Raw genomic sequence first — 24,917 nt, 5'->3', positions numbered from 1 at the left:
TATATATATATATATATATAGAAAGAGAGAGAGAGAGAGAGAAAGAGAAAGAGAGAGAGAGAGTTTTTAAAAATGATTTTACAACCACTTTTAACTTTTCTATTCTGTTGTCCATAATTCCGAGTAACGCCGGTTTACCATGCTAGTTATTACTAAGTACGAGTCAAAACTAACTGAAACACTCAAAGTATACCCTTTAGCACGGAATATAGAAGTAATTCAAACTATTGGATTACTTTACACTGTGTATGCCAGAAGAAGAAGGGTAAAAAGGAGAGAAAAATACACCACGTGCTCGGAGGAGAAGCAAAGTGGACGTCGATGGGAATGGACGTGTAAAGTCGAAGACGAGAACGGGCCGGCTGGGCCCAGCATGCGGTCGGAAGAAAGAGAAACGCGTGTTAGGCTAAAATGGACAGGTAGCAGTGAGAGATTTTTTTAACTGGTGCCGAAAATAGTAAAAACCTTTTGTTAAAAAAGGAAAAATGCCGACCCGGATTTATTTATTTATTTATTTATTCATTTATTCTTATGAATGACCAATGTAAAGTGTAACAGAAAGGTTACATTAGCAATCGTTGTATCGTATTTACAGTTTTGCACCACTTTTATATGAATACTATGTGGCATAATTCCATCGACACACTGGTTCCCATTAGAACATTAAAAATAAGCAACGTTGAGCCTTCGGCTACTGCTGATATCTTCATCCGCACTCCTGTGCGCTCCGTTACAAGAAGATCAGGACGACTGGAAACAATGCCGAGATAAGCAGAGAGTACATACAACACCTGGAATACTCAAATGATCACTCATTTAGTACTGACAAGGCTCAAAGTGTCGAATGATAAGACGGGAATTGATGTTATGTATTCATGTGAAAAAACAGAGAGTTTATACTCAGTCTACTGTTGGAAGCGGTACAGACGAGATGCATCTGACACGTACAGATAATCTAAGGAAATGTTGCCTCCTGATTTTGCCCGTTTGCGCCTCTCAATGCCCATTCTTAAGACTAAGTTAAAATCAAGTAAGTAAATAATTTACGTTGTCTTCCCCCAATGAGTAAACTCTCTCTCTCTCTCTCTCTCTCTCTCTCTCTCTCTCTCTCTCTCTCTCTCTCTCTCTCTCTCTCTCTGTTTATCTATCTATCTAAATAAATAAATATATAACGTGGCCGTTACGCTAGAACCGTGTTTGTTATAGTTCAAACCTCTCCCCATCCTCTACGCCCTTTGACAGCGTCGGAAAGGAACAGCAAACAAAAATAAATAAATCAGAATTGGCTTTTCTTTCTTCTTTCTTTTTTAACAAATCGGTTATTACTGTTTTTCTCCGTCTGGACGCCAGCTTAAAGGTCTCTCTCTATATAAAGGGGCATTATTCTATTGTTTTCTTCATCGCTCACTTGCGATAGCGACATGCGCAAAACTTTTTTTTACTTAGTAGTCACCACTTATAGAATATGAGCCTTCTATCATGTATGAAAGTGACATAATGTTCAACAAGCGAGATCGGAGATGCGCCGCTGTATAACTCATGCTCTCTATCAATCCAAGTTATGAAAAGAGGACCATTGCCAACACCTTCAAAATGCAAATCCAGACAGTAATGCGTGAGGGCACAGCTCAATAAATTTTTCAGCCACGGTCATGGTTTTTGGTGTGGTTTCAAGTGAAGGCCACATCATGCCACATCACATCTTCGAAATCGGCTTGAAAGTCAACACTGAAGTGTACCTGGTGCAATCAGGTGGCCGCTGGCAGACCCTGGGCGTTGCAGTAGAACTCGGCACTGACCCACAAGTCCAAAGAGACCCAGGCTTGGCTTCAGAAGGAGCGCTACGACTTTGTTCTCTTTTCTCACTGGCCCCGTCCTCCTTCGACCTGAACCCACAGGACTACTTCGTTTGGTCATATGTCGAGAACATCACCTACATAACCTCCCACAACATCAAAGCCATACTGATTGCCGCCATCTGCTGAGTATACGCCGAGCTCTCACTGCCACTTGTGGAAAAGACATGCTCCCTGTTCCGGACCAGCATTTACACGGTGATTGAGGCTGAAGGTAGCTACATTGAATAGATGCCAGCTCTACTACATAATCAAGTTACCTGTATTGATTTTTTTTTAATAAAAGTTTTAAAATAAATCTGTAGTGTTGTTTTCTTTAGGGTGACAATTTTATTGTTCTGCCCTGTAATTACATAAACACTCATATAGTATTCAACGACTGGAAGTTGTATTTGTGCTAAAATTGTCCGCTTTTTCTTAATTCCTTGTAGAGAGCTAAACTTTAATTTCTTAAAGGGGATTTATCACTATACTTTTTTTTTTTAAATAATTATTAAATATTTTTGGAAATTAATATTAACAATTATTTTTAGACCACCAGACCACTAGTGCGTCATGCTTATTTAATCATTTGTGTAGGAAATTATAATTCTAATCATGTCATAGTAAGACACACTGCTGAGCCACTTATTGGTACATAACTATCTTATATATATATATATTGTGATACATTTATTAAAATGTATAATAAATCATTTTATTGATTTTTAGCCAAGAGGAGATATATTTTCAGTATATTTTATTTACTGTATCATTTTTGTGAGCCAAAAAGATCCATTCTCGTCTGCTCGTTCACATTTTGTAAACAAAACAGAAAAAAGGGGGAGGAGACCTACGAGCAAGAGGAGAAGGAAGGGACAGGGATACTGTGAACGAAGGGTGGAAGGGGAAAGAGAACAGAAAGCTCATAGACGAGAAAGAAAGGAGAGAGAAAGGATAGAAAGAAATAAACCGTATAGAGAGAGTTAAACTGTATAGAAAAAGAGAGAGATAGATCGTATATAGAGATAGGGGACTGAAAAAAGTTATCAACAGTCAGTGGAGCTTCGCACTTCAAAGCGACACGACATAAGTCAGCGAAGGCCGGGGTGGCGAAGCCGGCGAAAGGCGACGAAAGCGTGGTAGCCGATGTTCGCGGCGACGGTAAAGATTTGTTTTGATCAGCGGTCAAAGTTAGAATATTGACTGAATAAAAGAATGAACCCAGCGAAGGGAGGATCAATGGAGCAGTGAAATTTTTACTATAAATCAAGGGCTTCGATGAGCTTCGGAAACAAATACTTGGAGCAATTAACACGCACGCGCGTAATGAAACAGAAATCATCCGACGGACAAAAATATGCAAATTAACATGCACGCGCGTAATCAAATATAAACAATTTACAAGAAAGAAATATATAAAAAAAAAAAGAGACAAAAGAAAGGTCACATTTCAAAGGACATTAAGTGAGTTTTCCAACCAACACTTTAATTTCTCCAACATCTCTTTCTTACCCTAGAACCTGTATCTAATTGAGCAGACGATTTCTTGTTTTATGTGAACATTGACTTTTGATATATTTTTCTCTCGGTACAATTTGAATCATTAAATCATGTCATTTAGTCAGGCATATTTAATTTTCTTTTCTTGAATTGAATTAAATTTTATTCTCATATAAATAAAAGTTTGTTAATTTTTCGACGATACTTGTCCTCGTTATTTCTTATGTGATTTCGTTGTCCAGTACATTTGATTTTACTGTTGTCGTCGGGACGGTTGTCCCATTCCCATAGAAACGTATTATTAAAGAACCTGGGAAACTTTGTTTTTTTATATATATATATATATATATTTCGTTACGTCACCCATCTCTACCGTCTCCATTAGGACTGAGATACGTCATAACAATATATATATATATATATATATATATATATATATATATATATATATATATATATATATATATAAATGTTTAGAGGTACAGAATTTGTATATAGTTTTAAATAAAGTACTAGGCGGAAGTTTCTCGAGAGCTCTTTGGGCTATCATCTCGTCAGGAGTAAATCGATAGCAATCTAAATAATATTGTAACGAAAATAAAGAGTTCTATTGGGGAACTTATTGAATGTGCCAAACGTTCTTTGGGGAACTTTGAATTTTTTCTCCCGCATTTTTTTCTCCCTCGTTGTGCCAATATTTTAATCGTTTTTAAACGTAAATAAATTTAATTAATGTCCCCGTACGTTTGGTACATTCAATAAGTTCCCCAATAGAACTCTTTATTTTCGTTACAATATTATTTAGATTGCTATCGATTTACTCCTGACGAGATGATAGCCCAAAGAGCTCTCGAGAAACTTCCGCCTAGTACTTTATTTAATATATATATATATATATATATATATATATATATATATATATATATATATATATATATATATGGTGAGCCAAAAGTAGGTGGACACTGTAGTAAATCTTCCTATTTGTATAAGTGATTGAGACCAATAAAAATGTTCCTGGCTACCTGTTTCCACGATATTCATCAACTGAAGCAAATATACAAATATAATTTTACTTATATATATATATATATATATATATATATATATATATATATATATATATATATATATATATATATATATAAGGTCTGTTTTTTTGTTGTTACCGATACATAAGCGGTTTTTGAACCGTTACTTTTTGTATTATATTATCGCTTTACTTAACTGTAGAAGAGGGTGAGTTACTTCGCGTTTCTTTACGTTTTGAGCGTCACCTTCTTTCTGGAACGTATTTTTATTTATTATTATTATTATTATTATTATTATTATTATTATTATTATTATTATTATTATTATTATTATTTTATAATTTTTATTTATTAAGTAGTTAACAATTTTTATGTCTGGAATTGTTGCACTTTTGGCTTCGTGTTTCGCTTTGTTGTTATTTATGATGCAGAGATAAAACAGCATATCATCCGATCAAATGTATTATGATAGCTTTGCATGCTCAACAACATCAATTAATTAAAATAAATACAGAGTCTTATTCATTTATAACCGTAGATTTTATTTTAAACAAGTAATACTTATTTATACATTTTTTATACTGAAAATAACTTTTGATGGAAAATGTACAAGATTATGTATCTTTTGCATACGTGTGCTTTTTTATCCTTGCGATCATATAAGGAGTGAGAGTAACATATTTTGTTTAAAGTTTTTAAAGAAGTTATTCATGGATAGTATAGTTCATTTGTTCATGATTTTGAAATGTTTAGCTTACCTCTGTAAGGCTGTATTGGTACGCAGTAGTTCTTTCATTGCCCTATCGGTTTGCATGTGTAAGCCAAACTTGGAACGCGTTGTGTGCCGTCGGTCACTGCTGTGTGCAACGGGGAAAAGAGAAACAGAAAAAAGAGGAAGAGACAGAAGAGAAGAAAGGGAAAGATATTTAAAACGGGACCTACTGTCTGCTAGAGGGGAGGTAAAAAAAGGGCGATAATTGCCTATTCTTTTCCTTTTACAAATTGTGTCTGTTCGCTATGCCCGAAACTACAGATTAGTTTTAAAGTTAATGTCTCTACAAATGTTTCTTGCTACTAACTAATATTGTAGAACCTGAAACACATAAAGCTGAAAATATTGCTATTTTTTCTACTCAAAAATTTCCCGATAATTTATTAGAACATTTATGTGGGGGGAGAGGACAATACTGGGCCGAGGATATAAATTATTTCTGGGGCGGTCATATGTCCGTTTGCGAAACCTTGTGTGATCACCACTATATTTAGACTACGTTTAGCACCTCAGCCTGGTTGAAAAAATTTTTTAAATTATTTCCCTTGGCCGGAGTAACTTAAAATATTTCACTGTAAAAATTATTCTTTTTTACCCATTAGAGAGAAAAGTTATTGTTAAGATTAGATTTTTCCGATATTTGATATCAGATAACATTTTGTATAAAACATATCATGGCCAGTAATATAAATAACCTTTGTGTGAAATTTACAAACGATAGGCTCCGACGTTTCGATACTTATGAGGAACTCACACACTTGAGAGATTTCCGCCTTTTATGTTAAAATGGGTTTATAAACTAGCGAGGGGGGCGGCTTTGCCCGGAGGTAAAATACTCTTAAATCTGATATTTTAATTTCTCCAGATTTCGTATATATTATTATAGAGCCATGATTAGAAAAGTAAAAGAGACAGTATTTAGGAGCCATCAGCTTGAATCGAAACCGAAGCATTCAAAGCTGGTGACGTTACCACTGCACCAACGTGACACGCATATAAACCGATTAAAAATAAAAGTTACAAATAAACTAAGATAAATGTACAAAATATCTAAGGATTTTTTTTCCACTTTTAAACCATTTCTAACCACTTAAATGCAATTTTCACCGGCTAAATACCCATAAAAGAACAGCCCGTAAAAAATCCAATCATTTGAGGTTGCTACGACTTTTAGTTGCGGAGGAAGTAGAGTCTGAAAATACGGAAACAGACAGACTGACACACATAAAGCCGTTTATGTATTAGATTTTGTACCTCGAAAAATTATATATATATATATATATATATATATATATATATATATATATATATATATATATATTGAGTAATGTGATTGATAATTACAACGAGCACTTTTTCTTTCCTGTATTTTAATTAAACTAGTAATTTCACTATTACATTAAAATACACTCTGCTCTTTAGACTATTGTTCTAATCTCCTTTAATATATATATATATATATATATATATATATATATATATATATATATATATATATATATATATACGTATATATATACATATATATATACTTATATAAATATATACATACATATATATACATATATATGTATACATATATATACATATATATACGTATATATATATACATATATATATATACATATACATATGTATATACATATATACATATATTATTTATATATACGTATATATAATATAAAGCTGAATGTCTGTCTGTCTGTCTGTCTGTCTGCCTGTCTGTCTGTGTGTGTGTGTGTGTATGTGCGTGTGTGTAGTCACGAATAGGCTTCTATATGGTTGACTATTTTAAAAAATTGATTACATATAATGATAGAATATGTATCGGGACAGAGGAATGGGTATGTTTGATCTGGCAGAACGGTGGTTCATTAAAACTGTGAGGTCTGCATTCGCGCCTGGTCCACAAAGTATGGAAATAAAAAATTAAAAAAAAACGTTTACAAGTGTTTCTGATATAGATGTACATAAGAATACTTTGATAAGTATGTTGTAACTTAAATAGGGATGGTATAATAAAATTGTGGGGTCGGCGTTCGCGCCTGGCCTCCATATAAAGGAAATAGGCACAAACTTTAATAAAGACTTTTCATATTCATCTGCGTAAGTATACTTTCATAATTATGTTTCAGTTTGAAGAAATATGGTATAATAAAATTATGGGGTGTTCGTTCGCGCCTGACCTTCATAGAATGGAAATATGTCACAAAGTTTAACAAGGTTTTTAATATAGATCCACAGAATATTGTGATAAGTGTTTCAGTGTGAACAGGTATGGTATAATAAATTATGGGGTTTATCTATTTTATTTTTGCTTTCATCATATTTTGCTTTCGTTTTGATACCCCAAAATTCGAAGCCAAATTTACAGCCCTTCCTTTTCATAACCTATCATACTTTCATAAATCAGAGTCCATTTTCTGTAGGCTGTTTTTGAACCCAGTCAACGATGGGCACTTTTACTAATATATATATATATATATATATATATATATATTTATATATATATATATATATATATATATATATATATATATATGTATATATATATATATATATATATATATATATATATGGATTTTTTATATATTGATATTCATATTAAAACCTCTTTTTTCTATTTATGTAGGTATTTATTTGCTTCACCACGAAAGCAAATGTGACACAAGGTTGTTTTTAATGTGGAGAGAGAATCAGCTTGCTCTAAAACAAGGGCAAAAAGGGGGCACTCTGGCAGTATCCAAAAATATAGTAATTGTCTCAGTATGAAGGGCCTCATTGACCAAGAACCAATTAACCTAATTCAAGTGAGGCATTAGAACAGTTACTACACTTTGAGATTTTAAATTCTTTATTCAAGCTAAAATTACAATGTAAGGTTCAATTGAACAAAAAACTTAGGCACAAGGCCAACTCAAAAGGCGGCAATCAAAGAAAGTGTGATCAGTCGTTTCTACGGGACAAGCAGGCGACTCCAAAAACCCGGAACTGCATTGTATGTTGTTGAGTTCCAGTGCATTTTGGGCCAATCGCCAGGTCAGAGAGAACTCTGAATTGTTCAGATGACTCGAACCTGGCACCCAACTCCATGCGGAGCGAATCTCACTCTGCTGCCAACCCAAACGCGTGCATAGCGGGTCGTCGGCGACCCCCCTCACTAGATCCCTGTGGAGTTCCCTACGGGTAGCAGTCACAAGGTGGCTGAACCTTGGTAGTCGTTTTATCACGGCTCGACACTCTTTCAGGAAGGCAGATTCCCCCGCGGCCTGCGACGGCTCTCGATAGAGGGGTCGAGAACGAGGTCGGTAAAGGCGGCAGTAACTGCGGGGTGCCACGGTTGATCCTACACTTTGATCTTGACCCGGAGGACAAGAAAGAAAAAAGGCAAGCTTAATTTCTATTTATTTCAAAAGAAAATAAAACTTTGTTATATATGTGCCGTGGAATTGCATTCATCTGCAGAAGATCTAACTAATTTGCATAATCTTTCCTATTAGTTTCTTTTTTCCGTTTTCTCATGGGATGATCATCTAGAGTTAACTATTACGTGTAATTATATTCATGAAGATATTCTACATGAGTTATACTTGCATAATATTTGCGTAAAAAGCTTACACTGGACACAAACTTTTTTCTATATATATTTGTGTATGCGTATATATATTTGTTTAAGGGAATTTGCCTACAAAACTCCTCTGTCAGTTTTTAGTCTACAGAAATAAAACTTAATATATATGGTATTCAAACCCATGCGAATTTATATTTGTGTTTTAGCTGAAGAAAATCGGTGCAAAAATGTGAAAATTAAAAAAAATAGAATTTACCAGGTGAAGGTCAAACGAGAGCATTACAAATATACTTGTGTAATATAATATTTATTGTTTGATATTTTAATGCCTTCAGCAAACATGTCTTCGTAGCTCAGGCATGAACGTCAAAGGAAAGAGTAAATCGTAAGCTAAGCGTTTTGGTTTCAATTCTCGGTACTTAAGCGCGAGTTATTTTATTTTCAACTTTTTATATCATTACTATGTATTGGGTCCAATATAATATAATCATAAATACGAAATCTGCATTAATCAAAATATCATACCATATCTAAGCGTATTTTACGACCGGGCAATGCCAGGCAGCTTGCCAGTATGTGTGTGTGTGTGTGTGTGTGTGTATCATATGTATATATATATATATATATATATATATATATATATATATATATATATATATATATATATACGAGCAAACAGTTAATAAAATATGTTAAAAAACACTTTGAAATAAGTTAAAAACATATTTAATCTGAAAAAGAAACACTAGATAAGTGGATAGTCCTTAATCCCCGGAGTTTCGAAGAAACACTTTCCTTCTCATCAGAGGATAGGAATTAGCAAAATGCGGGATCGGATTTTGCATGCAAAAGTATTTGATGAAACAAAGTAAAAGATCTTGCTTGAAAACAAAAAAAAAAGTGAAACAGAGGGAATATGGTGAAGAAAAAGGTGATTGCACATGAATGGATATATATATATATATATATATATATATATATATATATATATATATATATATATATATATATATATATATATATATATACACTTGTGCCCGATATTATTCATACCCCTCGGATCTTTGAGATTTCTATAAGAATATTGCTCAAACCAGAAGGTAGACAATATTAAAGGGATTTCAAACAATAAATCAAGCATAAGCATTTAATTTAAACTCAACAAATAAATAAATTATGCAAGTTTGAAACATTATACAAAGAAAAACAATAATGGCACTAGTTCAAAATTATTCATACCTCTCTTACTAATAGTCAATAGCATGCCCTTTATTCTTAATAACTGCCTGTAACCGTTTGGGATATTTATCAACAAGGTTTTTACAAGCATCAACACTGATTTTTGACCATTCTTCAATGCAGTAGTTCTCCAAATCCCTCAAATTTCTAGGTTTCCGCTTTTTAACCTCAGTTTTCAATATGTGCCAGAGGTTTTCGATAGGGTTCAGGTCGGGACTCTGGCTAGGCCATTCCAAAACATTAATTTGATTATCCTCAAACCATTTCTTGACTATTTTGGCAGTATGTTTTGGATCATTATCCTGTTGAAGGACCCAGTTTGGTCCTAAATGGAGCTTCTCCGCATCCTGTCTAATGTTTTTCTGGAGTATCTCCAAATATTGCTCCTTCTTCATGGTTCCATCTATCTTGACCAAACTACCTGGACCACTAGCCGAAAAGGAGCCCCAAAACATTAGGCTTCCACCACCATGTTTCACCGTGGGTATGGTGTTCTTTGGGTTGTAAGCTTCTCCTGTCTTCCTTCAAACGTAAGAAGCATCCATATGGCCAAACAATTCAATTTTTGTTTCGTCAGTCCACAAAATACTTGAGAAAACGGACTCTGGAGAATTCACATGGGTCCTAGCAAACTTTAGACGTGCTGCAAGGTGTTTTCCGGTGTGCAATGGAGTCCTTCTTGGTCTTCTTCCTTTCAGACCATTTTCATGCAGAGTCCTTTGCAATGTTTGCCTTGATATTTTTATGCCAGAAGACTCCAGATTTTCTAAAATGTCCTTATTAGTGGTGGTTGGATTTGCATTAACACTTCTTACAATATTCCTGGTGGCTCTAGCAGACAGTTTCCTTTTCCTTCCTCTACCAATCAAGTTGTTTGTTGTGTGGTGGCTCTGGAATTTTTTGATGATGCTCTGTACTGTTGCTGTAGGGACCTCAAATTTCTTGGAAATTGACTTGTAACCTAAACCATCCTTATGTGAATTCACAATTTTAGTCCTAAGATCATTACTAAGCTCTTTTTTCTTCCCCATTCTAATAATTTTTATTCTTTTATTGGTTTTCAGTTGATATCATTTTAATTTCTGAAAAATGCAAAAAACGAAATGAAATTAATCAAAGGTTGTATAAAAGCATTCAAAATAAGAATCAAACAGAAAACAAACAGTCAGAAACTCGATTAATACTGAAAAAATAAGGGGGTATGATTATTTTTGAACATTGCAGATTTTATAAATAGCTGTATATTTCTTTTATTACAAGTATCCCGAGATTTTAAAATGACGAAAATGATCAGAAGAGGTTTATTAAGAATATGTATCAATATGGACGTAAACAATAAATTCTTACAAAAGTTACACCTAATAAACTCAATTTTCAAGGGGGGGTATGAATAATATCGGGCACAAGTGTATATATAATACGATAGCGTGTGTGTTAGTTTATATGGCACGCTGACATCTTTTGTTTTTCAGTTTTTCAGAATAATTGTCGTTTAATTGTTAGAATACCCATTCCTTTAAATAAATTATTTTACCATGAATTCTTTATAAGTTTTCGTTTGGGTTTCGATTATAGCTGATGGAATTTAAGTCATCTATTTTTTTGTAAATAATTTCCCCATATATTTATTGATCATATAGTATTATTATAGTAAATATATATATATGTGTGTGTGTGTGTGTGTGTGTGTGTGTGTGTGTGTGTGTGTGTATATATATATATACTATAATAATACTATATAATTTACCGCATTGAGTTTTTATCAACAAAATAAATATGCATTTTTATCAACAACATATATATATACAACGTGTTGAACATTGATTTATTTTATCACTAGACACACACACATATATATATATATATATATATATATATATATATATATATATATATATAAAATATTTTAAACATTCATTTTTTATTTGAATTCATTATTGAGCTGAGTACTATTTATTAATTTATTAATTGCGGACTATTATCCTCATCTTTATCAGATATTGTTTTACGACTTTTCTGCCAACTATTCCTCTGGCCTTCGTCAGGTGGTAACCGCGATGGGATAGGAACTCCGAATTACTTCACTGCTTTCTTAGCAATTACTGCCATCCATAGTTGTTGTCGTCTCACCACGCTTTGGCCAAGTAAGTCTCTATCCGGCTTTTGGGACCCGTGGCGCAGTGGATGGAGACGTTGAATCTCTACAGTTCCAGGTGAGAATTGTCTGAAGATAGCGGTTTCAATCCTAACCAAAGTCGGCCAGAGGCTTACTTGGCCAAAACGTGGTGAGACAACAACTATGGAAGGCGGCAATTTCTGAAGATGTAGTTAGGAGATTCGGAGTTCTTATCCCGTCGCGGTTACCACCTGATGAAGTCCAGAGGAGTAGTTGGCTGAAACGTCGTGAAACAACAACTAAGAAATATGAGAATAATAGTCCGCAATAAATAAATTAATTCATCTTTTTGTCAGCAATATATATACATATGTATATATATTACACGGTGGTAACCACTTATCAAGGCCCGGAAGCCACTCAGTGATAAGGCTTATTGCAAGTATAGTACGTTAGTGTGGAGATTTGATGAAGTGTTTACTTAAGGGGGCGGTTCATTAGGAATTTGTTAACGTTGGACTTGAAGACATCCAAGTTGTAGTCAGGTGGGAAGCAGGCAGACGGAACAGAGTTCCACAGGCGTGCAGTTCTAAGAAAGAAGCTTTGTTCATGGAATCTACGTTTTGATTTAGGCACAGATAAAGAGTGGGGGAGATTTTTCACAGTGGATTCGGCTAGACGGGTGTTTTTCGTGAAAGATTGGCGAGGGGGGACCAGATATTGGAGTTCAGATGAGCACCTGCCATGGAAATAACGATAATACAAGGATAGGCTCGCAACGTCTCTTCTGTGGGAGAGAGGTTGCAGAGTAGAGAAAATAACATCCCCCACTAAGCCACGAAGTCTATTTTGTACTCTGTCAAGGCAGGATAGGCTGTTTTTAGCAGCTCCTGCCCAGATATGGCAGCAGTATTCCATCCTTGGACGTACTTGGCTTTTATATAGATAGAGAATTGCATCAGTAGTGAGATATCTTCTGGAGCGCCGCTCCAGTGGAGCGGTAGAAGGATCCCACCAACTTTCCAGCGACCTTAGCAACAGACTTGATGTACGTGTTCCATTTCAGATCAGGAGTAAAGGACAAACCCAGAAGCTTGTCAAAACGAGAGCCAGCCATTTCAATTGATGCCAGATGGGGATCAGAGCGCTGATGATGCAAAGATAAGAGTTTGGTTTTAGATGTATTATATATATAAGTTTCAAGCATGCATTTATTTTATCCACAATCAATATAATGTTTAAAGCATTTATTTATATCATCAACAACACGCCTGGTGCTACCAGATCAGGCTGTCTATTGGCTTTCTTAGACGAAATGCACCTACATCGATTTCTGTTTTTGTTTTCTATTCTCTTTTGTAAAACTTAATTATGTTTTACAAAAACAAAACAAAATCAACAGCCCCTTCCCCTCCCCCCTCCTTTCTTTTTCCTTCCCTACTTCCCGGTCCTGGATATGACCTTAAACTATATCTGATGGTGAGGCCCCAGTTTGCGGGCTTTGGGGAGCGTGGAGCCACCCTTTAATTGCCATTGCTCCCAGGTCCACTCTGACCCGGAGTGGTAGTACCTGTTAGGGTCCCAACTATGGGTTAAATAGAAACCGACTTGAAAACAACAAATATATTCTATTCAAAAATTTTTCTTCAAAATCTTTGGATTTGGCATTAAATAACCTGAAAAGGATTGATATGCCGTAAAACAAAAACAACCAACCAACAACACGCATATATAAAATGTAATGCATTCATTTATTTTAATCAACAACACATATTTATAAAGTTCTAAAAATTCATTAATTTCAACAACATTACATATATATATATATATATATATATATATATATATATATATATATATATATATATATATATATATAAATTTCAAGCTTTCATTTATTTTATCAACAACGCATATATTCGAAACTTTATATATATGCGTTGTTTCAAGCATTTATTTATTTTTATCCACAACACATATAAATAAAGTTTCCCGCATTCATTTATTTTTATCAACAGAATATACATATAAAGTTTCAAACATTAATTTTTATGACCAACAAATGTATATAAAGTTTCAAGCATTCATTTTTTTATCCGCAACACATATATATATATAAAATTTAAAGCTGGCTTTATCTGCAATTTTTATTGTATTACACTTGTCAGGTAATGCGGTTTTTAGTTGTCTCTCATTGTAATATCTTACACACCAGTATTGGTAAGTGGGATTGAAAGGTCAGTGCCCCCAAGGAAAGGCACTCTGACCTGCAAAAAGAGCTTGGCAGCCTGGTTTGCATTCTCCAGTGAGGGTGCCTCAGGTTATTAGCAACAAACTAATTCTTTGCTCAAATGGAGAAAGCAAGGCCTGGGAGGGTGGACACTTGAAATTCGTAGTAGCTTGGTGGTCAGTGTTTTTCTTTTTGTAATGGTTTGGTTGCCAACTTTTGTCGTGATTTTTAACCCCTAGTTTTATTATTTAGGGTTTTTTTTCCGTAGTGGTTTTATGGCAGCCAGTTTTATTTCTTTGTCCTATAATGTATGTTATTTGTCATTTGTGACGTCATACAATGTGAATTATGACAAGTAACATCATCGTAATTTTATTTCCTTTTTTTTTTTTTTACTTTTGCTTTCGTTGCTGTAGTTGCGTCCACAAAACATTTTCCTTCTTTTTTTTATTTTCATGAATTACGTCGCAGGTTTAGGCCGAAACCGCGACTCTTATTTTTTTTATCGTAAAAGAAAACATATACAAGCAAAGAAAGACATAATCAAAATTATCTTTTTTTATTAATTAAAAAAAGTGCACGTACACTTTTAAATTTTTTTTAAATCGTGTGTTGCGTCACCGATCTTCTCAGCACAAAACAACTAAGCAAGAACAAACAAATACAGATGAGCAATGGATCGATATGTTTGGCCGTGTGCGCGCGAAAGTGCCCTTGCTACAAACTGCAAACAACGTGCGGGGCCTGCTGTGATTGCAACCCACCTATAATCTCTGCCTCGTGCTGCTGTTGCAAGCCAAAACCATCATCTGTGTCCATCTCGGGCCGCAAGCTGCAAACACCTTGTTGTTGCTGCAAACTGCAACCTCAGCTCTGTTGTTGCTATCAATTAAAATCACCATATACGCCCTCTTCTGGCCGCAAGCCGAAATCTTCGCGTGGGTCCTATTGCTGCTGTAAACCTAAAACTTTGAGTGCGCCCTGCTTTTGCCGGAAACCAACTTGTCTATCTTGCCTTTTGAAACAACAGGCCCGAAATTCTGCCCGCCAGGCCCAAATAGCGTGTCAGTATGCCGTGATGGCGGCTGAGCAGTCTAGGATTACAACCCTTTTGTCGAAGACGTGTAAGAATCCTCTCTATCATTGTTATCTCCACGGTCACCACCACGGTCACCACCACGGTCATCACCACGATCATCACCACTGCCAACCAAATGAGGTTGTCGTAGATGTGGACAGCATGAAAGAATCAAGCCTACCTGAAATGAACGAATCCGGTTAGTACTCATTTTATTTACGCACTAGGAGTATTCACATAGGTCACAATCAAAGATTTTTCTTTGAGAACAACCTGTGGTGCTCCCTGGAGTCTGAAGAACAAAAAACTCTCCCAAGATTTCCAGTATTCGCCATCTCTTGCGATAACATTTGTAAATTAGTTTGTATTATCGCAACAACCGTGTAACATTGATTTCTCGTTGGTAACCACCATTGGTCTTCACTGGAATTTTGGTGGCAATAAGCCTTCCCAAGGTTCGCACTCATTCGGTTGAGGTCTGGTTACTGCTTTTTCTCTTCGGTTCTTGCATTATTGTTGTTGTTGTTGTTGTTATTATTATTATTATTATTATTATTATTATCATTATTATTATTGTTGTTGTTGTTGTTGTTGTCGTCGTCGTCGGCGGCGGCGGCGGCGGCGGCGGCGGCGGCGGCAAGGGAGAGTTGCTTAAAGTCAATTAAATTCAAAATGTTGCCCGATGTGGAGCGTTATTAATAGACCAAATTATTTTTAAAATAATATTTATTCAGTACACAAACGGCAAAATAAAATAAAGCGTTAACGAATAGTACTGTGTAATCACGATGAACACTGGTTCACCGAAGTTAAGCAACGTTGAGCCTGGTTAGTATTAAAATGGGTAACTATTTGGTAATATCAGATGCTGTATTAGGTGTTCTGGAGCCTGGAGAAAGACGGAGTCCATCAGGTTATTCTTGCCCAAGTCAAGATGCATGAAACAACGCAGAACCCCAACAACATCGTGGATGTTAAGGGAATCAGCTATCATCATTATCATAATCATCATCGAACGAAAAATAGAATAAAAAGACTCCCGGACAACATCGTGTGAGTACAAGTAGTTTTGCTTAATAATGAGAGATGATCCACCAAAATCAACAGATGCGATGACCTTTTTTATCTGTAAATATGTTGCTGATCCTGTGCAGTTCTCGGAGGTCCACCCAACCGAGCTTTGCCCACACGCTTTGAGAAAAGGTTAATTCGTTTTTAATCATCTGAGGTATAGCATAACCACATTGACACACCGGTTCTCGTTAGATAACCAAAGTTAAGTAACGTTGAGCCTGGCCAGCACCCGAGGAGTGCTGTATGTAGGAGGGCGTCGACACTTCACTGGAAGAGTTTCAAAATCCCAACCTCGTCATCTCCATTAATGGCGATATACATGCGACTGAGGCCCGCTTGTGAATTCTATACTCCCATGGAACTTTCTCGTTTGGAGGAAGCTGGTTAAACTCGCATAGGCTTAGTTCGGTTTCACTTCCATTCCAATCATCTGAGGCGCCCCTCTCGTGGAATGCCGACGAATCTGCCCCGATATTTTTTTTTTTTTTTTTTTTTTGCAGGCTAGAGTGCTCTTTCTCTAGAGCGCTGGCTCCTCAATCCCACTTTCCAACCAGTGCATTTGAGAAGTTTTATTACCGCGCAAGCAGAAAGGCCCGACATATAAAATCAGCAATATGTTCTTTAATATCACAGGTGCGCGTTCGAAATGAATATTTCTGTGTAAAGCACAATTGAACTATGATACTTGATTTTTTCATTTAAAACTTAAATTCAAGCTATCATCACCGTACAAGCAGAAATGTCAGGCATATAAAACCAACGGGAAGTTCTTTGATATGACAGGGGCGCTTTCAAAATGAATGTGTCTGTTTAGAACACAATTGGATCATGATACTTGACGTTTGAACTTTTTAAAATTTAATACAAGCCATTATATATAAATAAATATATATATATATATAAAGTTATCAGTAGGTTCTCTACAGTGCAATATAGACTACAGTGTGTTGTGGACTAAGTCACTGAGGGGAGGCATGTTGAATAATGGGTCCTCAACTAGAGCAGGTAATCGTTTTGATTGACAAATGAGCGATTTTGCCGATTTCGATGATCATAAAAATATGGGAATGTGAACCATTCGTTGGTCATTGTTCAGTCCCGAGCAACATCGGATCTCCCTGTTAGTGTGATTATTTTTGAACACCCTGAAAAAGTGAATATCAAAAAAAAAATGAATTTAGAATTTAGATGGTGGGGAGGTCCAAGTATATTTCTTACCGATGTGAAATCAGTTTTGTATTAACTCGTTCTTTCATTTTCTTTCTTTAGCAGTGATATACTTCTATGTCACATTCCCCATTTTTTTTTTTCGAGACATTTTATTACACATCGATAAATTATTTCTGTAAAACATTGCAGTAAACTATTTTAATCAATGAATTCTGTTTCAAAACATTTGCTGCAGTCTTCTAATCTCATCCTGAATCTTATCCTAACTTAACCCTAACTGGTACCACTCGGACTTAGGGTTAGTGATAGGAAGAATTTGTTCACTGCCGTAAAACGTTAGAAAGACGCAGAAATTGAGAATTATTTTGTTAAACTTTATATAAAAATAAATAAATAAATAAAATGCCCTAAGTGTGTGCAAGAATTAATCTAAATATATAATCTATTCAAACAGCTCCTATTGTAAACCCGTATCAGATTCGAGTATTAATTTATTGTGACAATAGCTGAATAATAATGATTGAGTCTTTGAATATTTTAGTTAGAAACGACGATTTCTTATACTGACTTAAGGGGAGACAATTTAAAATTAAAAAAGTTAGTTAGAGTTATGTCCCTTCGAACGTTTTCTGGTATTGGCGTTTGTTGTTTTTTTTTGTTTTGTTTTTTTTTTGTTTGTTTTTTTGCTTTGCTGTGTGTGTGTGTGTGTGTGTGTGTGTGTGTGTGTGTGTGTGTGTGTGTGTGTGTGTGTGTGTGTGTGTGTGTGTGTGTGATCTACAGTGCTCAATAATTGTTATATTTCTATATCATTTTTTTTTTTTCACATTTTCTTCACCCCAAAGAAGGCACAAGTGCCACTTTGATGTAGGGGGCTACTGTCGGGGACATAAGTTGCAGGGATATTATGTAGGGAGTTGAGCAGCAAGATGTCTGTTCACATTTTTATTGAACTTTGAGGAATCATATAGCGTTAAAATATCCTTATAATTTTCGGAAAATTATCTAAATAGAGAAGATGTTCCAACACGGAAAATGTCTTTTCGACTAATTTCAGGGGAGACTATTCAAGATTTTAAAAGTTATTTAGAATTATCTCCCTTTGCACGTTTATATCGTAATGTTTTCTCTGAAGCATTTCTTCTTCTTCTTCTTCTTCTTCTTCTTCTTCGTTATTAGAACGAAATTCGAAAATCGAAATAATTAATTTCAAGCTATGGTATCTACTTGTCACGTAAAAAATTACAAAAAACGATATAGTTGAGAATTAATTATTAATGAAAATAAGGTACTTGTACAGTTTAATCAAGACCTTAAAAAATAAAAATATCGAAAAAAGTTTATATTGTACGTGTCCTTTTTGGACTGAAGATCTCCGAAAAAATTTGATCGAGTAGGGTTTTTTTTTTTTTTACAGCGGAAAACACGTTTTTATGAGAGCGCAATGAAGGTAGCCATTTTTTAAATTCTTGAACACGCCACGGGGAGATAACTCAGTTTAAAGAGTTGACCCCCCCCCCCATCTTTAATACTAGTTTTCTTCCTAAACATGGAAGCATGACTACCTTTTGCTTAGTATCATAACAAACTGTTTTTTCGCTGGAAAAAAAAATACTTAGTCAAATTAAGTGAAATCTTTTTTCGGAGAACTTCATTCCACAACGGATGCGTACAATATAACTTTTTTTTTCGATATTTTCATGTTTTAATGTCTTGATTAAACTGTACAAGTACCGGAAATAACTTTCGAAGGCAACGAACACTGAGTTTTGCTAATAAAAAAGAAAGAAAGAAAGAAAGAAAGAAAGAAAAATACGACTCATGGCAATGGCGGTAAGGAGTTTCTTAAATCTTAGGCCAATTTAGCAAACCTCAGTTTTCACTTATTGTCTTTCATTAATAATCAATTTTCTACTTTATTGTTTTTCTGTAATTTTTTTATTATGTTTATTACTGTGATATGACGACTTAGTAGATATCGGTTTTATTTGAAATTGTTGAATATTTCGATTTTTGAATTTCTCTCTAATTTTGAAGAAGCACTGGTTTGTTTTACTGATTGCCAATATTAATATGTCGAGGTTTTATTTAGTTTTTTTACATAATCTCTACTGTTACAGGGTGACCCAAAAAAACAAAAGCTAAATGGAGGCCATCTAGAACATATGCTGTAGAACGGAGAAAAAAAGGCCAAAGACCCTAGTGTTTTTATGTGATGTTTTGAATATAATAAACTAGTTATGACCAAAGTTTCATTTCATTCAGACAAAACACTAAGAAACGAGCCCTAATTAGAGTTGAGGCCCGTTTGGGGGGGTCACCCTGTATATAAAAGGCACTTTTAAGTGCGATTTTGAAATTCAAGTGCACTAGCATTAGCTTGCTCTACCCTACAATTCTCATTTTTCAATTTTTAATTTTCTTATCATTTTTTTCAATCTGGGGATGGTGCCTCCTACCAGATGACAGACATTCACCCGCTATCTCATACATCCAGGTACTCTTTGGTGTTGACTTCAAGATGTGATATAGCATGATGTGGCCTTCACTTGAACTCACACCAAAGACCATAACCATCGCCAGAAACTTCGTTAAGCTGTTCCCTAAAGCATTCAACCATCCGCACTTGCATTTTGAGGGAGTTGGCAATGGTCCTGTTGACATAACTTGGGTCGAAAGAGAGCATGAGTCATACAGAGGTGCATCTCCGATCTCGTTCATTGAACATTGTGTCATTTTCAAACATGATAGAATGCTCTTACCGATCTTGTGATTTGTACACAAATGGCCAACTTTAGATGGTCCGCAACAAGAAAAGAAAACAGGTTTTCATAAACGGAAATGGAATTATGTCGTATTTTCTAGGGTGACAATTTCATCGTTCTACGCTTTATATATATATATATATATATATATATATATATATATATATATATATATATATATATATATATAGAGAGAGAGAGAGAGAGAGAGAGAGATCTTTATAAATCTTTATAAAATGATAAAATCATTTTTTTATATAAAATGTCCAAATTTTTGGTATCGAAAAAAATATCTATATCAAGGGTAGAAGACTGTCCGTGTTAAAATGTTTTTTGTTTTTTTGTTTGTTTTTTGTTTTTTTGTTTTTTTTTTCATTTCTCTTTATATTTCGGGGGCGGAAGCCCCCATGGAGGGATAGAAAAGACGCCTGGTTTCACTGCCGATAGTAGTAGTAGTAGTAGTAGTAGTAGTAGTAGTAGTGGTCAACTTTGATGTGTATACGCTCGGTTAAGCCGGAAGTTTAAATTAGTAGTGTCTCACATCATAGAAAATATTTCGTAAAGTTAAATTTTAACACGGACAGTCTTTTACCCTTCAGTCGATATCCGTTACTCGTACTGGATTGGTGGCTGAAGTGTGGTGTCTGCTCAGGCTGCACTCAAATTAATTTGCGAGCCTGTCTTTATTTTATCGTTATTTTCATGGCAGATTCTCGTCTAAGCTCCAATATCTGGTCCCCCCCCCCTCGCTAATCTTTCACAAAAAACACCCGTCTGGCTGAAACCACTGTCATTCATTTTCCCCACTCTGTATCTGTGCCTAAATCCAAGCATAGATTCCATGAGCAGAGCTTCTTTCTTAGAAGTGTAAGACTGTGGAACTCTCTTCCGATTGCCTGTTTTCCACCCGACTACAACTTAAATGTCTTCAAATCCAACATAAACAAATTCCTGACAAACCGACCCTTAAGTAAGACACGTTGTCGAATCTCCAATGGTGACGATTACTACGATACTATCCCAATGATTACTGTGCACGCAATAATCCTTATCCCCGAGTGGCTTCCGGGCCTTGATAAGTGGTGACCTCCGTGTAAAAAAAAATTCCTTAGTTAATAGATGGAGAAAACCTTCTATACTAAGCCAATTTTATTTTTTGCAGAATCACCTTTTGAGGAGAACTGGTTATCTCCCACATTAAATCGACCTTGTGTCACATTTTGTTTCGTGGAAAACAAATAAATAACCAGTCTTCTACCCTTGATAAAAGCATGTTTGATACCGAAGATTTTTACTAAAAAAATGATTATAGAATGTAATAAAGATTTTCTTAACATTTCTTGGTTATCAAAGATTTTCAGTTTAACTTTATGAAATGTTTCTATCGTGTGAAAACACTGCTGATTCTAACTTCCCGCTCAACCGTTGACTACTACTACTACTACTAATACTACTACTACTACTACAACGCCAGTGAAACCAGGTGTTTTTTTCTCTCCCTCCATGAGGGCTTGCTTCGCCTCCCTTGAAGTTAATACCACATAAATATGAAGAGAAAAAAAAACACATTTTAACACGGACAGTCTTCTACCCTTGATAAAGATATTTTTCGATACCGAAAATTTGGACATTTTATATTTAAAAAATGATTTTATCATTTAATAACCATTTCTCTTAACATTTCTTAGTTTGCAAAGATTTTTCAATTTATATATATATATATATATATATATATATATATATATATATATATATATATATATATATATATATATATATATATATATATATATATACATATATATATATATATATATATATATACATATACATATATATATATATATATATATATATATATATATATATATATATATATATATATATATATATATATATATATATATATATATATATATATATATATATATATATCGAGCGGAGGTATTTCGGACGATATCAAAACATCGTTAAACTCACTACTCGTTCAAGCAGCCGCCAATAGCGTAATGGTTAGGAGCCTTGACTGCCGTACAAACGGTCGGGTTTCAATCCTGGCTTGAGGTAGTTGCCTGTCTAGCCGCACTGACGAGCTGCGAAACAGTACTGACTGGATGACTATATATATATATATATATATATATATATATACAGGGATGCGTGAATGTTTATATATTTATTCTTTTATTTGTATATGTGTTTGTTTACATGCCGCGCGCGAGTGCGTGTGTCTGTGTGTGTGTGTGTGTGTGTGTGTGTGTGTATTCGTGTGTGTGTGCGTTCGTGTGCGTGCGTGCGTGCGTGCGTGTGTGCGGCGGCGGCGGCTTCGGTTTAAGAGCACGCGAGCTTTCAGCTTATAAAATAAGGCTATATTCCCTTCGCCCACGCTCCTCCCCAGATGTCAGCCTAGATTTTAAGTTTCTGTATATATTTCCATTTCTCTATGTCTGGTCACTCTGACCCCCGTCATCTTGAAGACGGTTTTTCACTAAATTAATACCCCCTGCCAATCTTTAATTTATAATTTATTTGAGTTTAAGTTTGAATTATTTTCTGTCGTCAGACAAAAGTTTACGGATTATTTGTCGGGTCGAGTACATTTCATTTTCACATGATTTTTTTTTTTCGGTGAATCACATCTTACGACAAAATTTGGAATATGACTTTCATATTGTATTTTGAAGCACAAAACATCTGGATATCAATCTTTTTTTAGATTGTATCATATTCGTTTATGCCTTTGACATTTTCAAACCTTTCCGCTGCATTATTCTTATTTTTTTTAATATCTTTTCATTTTTTCTTTTTAAATTTTTCTCAAATTTTCATATATATATATATATATATATATATATATATATATATATATATATATATATATATATATATATATAGAGAGAGAGAGAGAGAGAGAGAGAGAGAGAGAGATAGGATTTCTCTCAACAGTTTTGATATTCAATTTATGTGCTAATTAGTAAAATTTATAGACTACATATGAATAGCAGTTCGATAAATATGTTTCTTCCGAGGATATGAGGCATTTATTGAAACTGTAGTGAATAAGCAAAAAATCTTTATTATATTGTCGAAAAATAAATTATTGTAATATTTAATTTGAAAAATTTAAATCCAATTGTCTTATATATATATATATATATATATATATATATATATATATATATATATATATATATATATACACTTAATTTTATCACACGAATTAATATATGAAAATATAATTTTATGCATGAAGTTTCATTATTTACTTCAACAGTGCTCAATACATAGATAGATAGATAGATAGATAGATAGATAGATAGATAGATAGATAGATAGATAGATAGATAGAGCTAGTTAGTAAGTTATAAAAATATATATGGAACTTAAGCTACACAGAATATTATGCATTTCATTCTCGTGAGAATTCGTCAGGCTTATGCATTAGCCTAACAAATTCTCACGAGAATGAAACGCGGAATATTCTGTGTAACTTAATTGCAATATATATTTTTTATAACTTTTTATTTCGGCAATTTATAACTACAATAAATTGCGGTTTCAATTAACTAGCGAATTCTAACATTGCTACAAATATAATTTGCTGATTTCTTTATGTCCTCTGATGAGAAGAATAATAATAAGAATAGCATTCTTTGAAACTCCGCTGAATATGGATTTTGTAAATTGTTTTTTGAGTATTCAGTCGAACAAAAAATGTTGATTGTAAATTTCAACTTAAAGTTCTAATTTTCTTTCCCTTATAATAAGCTCTACTCTCTATTGCGTATTGAGCTTTTTTATTCGGTTGGGATTAAATTTTCTATATATAAATACTGTTATTTTTATTAGTTTGAAGTTTACCATTGTGTATATCAGGTAAACACTACATCCCTTGTTTTCATTAATTAATATATATATATATATGCATATATATATATATATATATAGTAAGATATATATATATATGTTATGAAAAAAAAAATATATATATATATATATATATATATAATTTTGCAATAACCAAGTCAACAATATATTAAAACAGTTTTATCAGAAGATACAATCGTTATTTCGTTAAAAGATATTCCAAAATGGTCAATCGTCAGACACAATTCAAAATTAATCGATAAAAGGACAGACGTGTAGGTGAGTTCACTGCTTTTATTTGTAAAATAAGAAATTGTGTATATTTTATATATTCATTACAGTTGGATTTTGTGTCTGATGATTAGCCATTTTGGAATATTGTTTTACCGAAATAATGCTTAAGCTTGGCCAGATTATTAAGAAACGATTGCAACACTGAAGATTATATATATATATATATATATATACACTTCAGAATAAAATTATCTAGCAATCAACCTATGGAAACTTGTGATTTTTAGTCTCCTCTGAAGAGGTGGTAGACACCAAAATCTTATAGGATAAGGAGTTATAATATTTTAAATGTATTCTTTGTCTTACATAGAATAATAAAAATATTTGCTTTAAAATTTAACCATTCCGTGTCAAAAATTTGTTAATTTATTGAAT

General features: G+C 34.0%; 1 protein-coding gene across 1 annotated transcript in view; it reads left to right on the top strand.

Annotated features, from left to right (window-relative positions):
- Positions 1–14,691: 14,691 nt before the first annotated feature.
- Positions 14,692–24,917, top strand: part of LOC145259297 (uncharacterized) — a 19,407-nt gene continuing 9,181 nt past the window's right edge. Inside the window, exon 1 of the mRNA XM_080117169.1 lies at positions 14,692–15,574. Within this exon, the coding sequence (XP_079973295.1) occupies positions 14,965–15,574 (610 nt within the window). The 5' untranslated portion in view covers positions 14,692–14,964. The remainder of the gene's footprint in view (positions 15,575–24,917) is intronic.

The sequence above is a fragment of the Euprymna scolopes genome, chromosome 34, assembly GCF_053919585.1.
Source record: "Euprymna scolopes isolate OS-2025 chromosome 34, ASM5391958v1, whole genome shotgun sequence".
Lineage (NCBI taxonomy): Eukaryota > Metazoa > Mollusca > Cephalopoda > Sepiida > Sepiolidae > Euprymna > Euprymna scolopes.
This window is presented reverse-complemented; position numbering and strand designations above follow the sequence as displayed.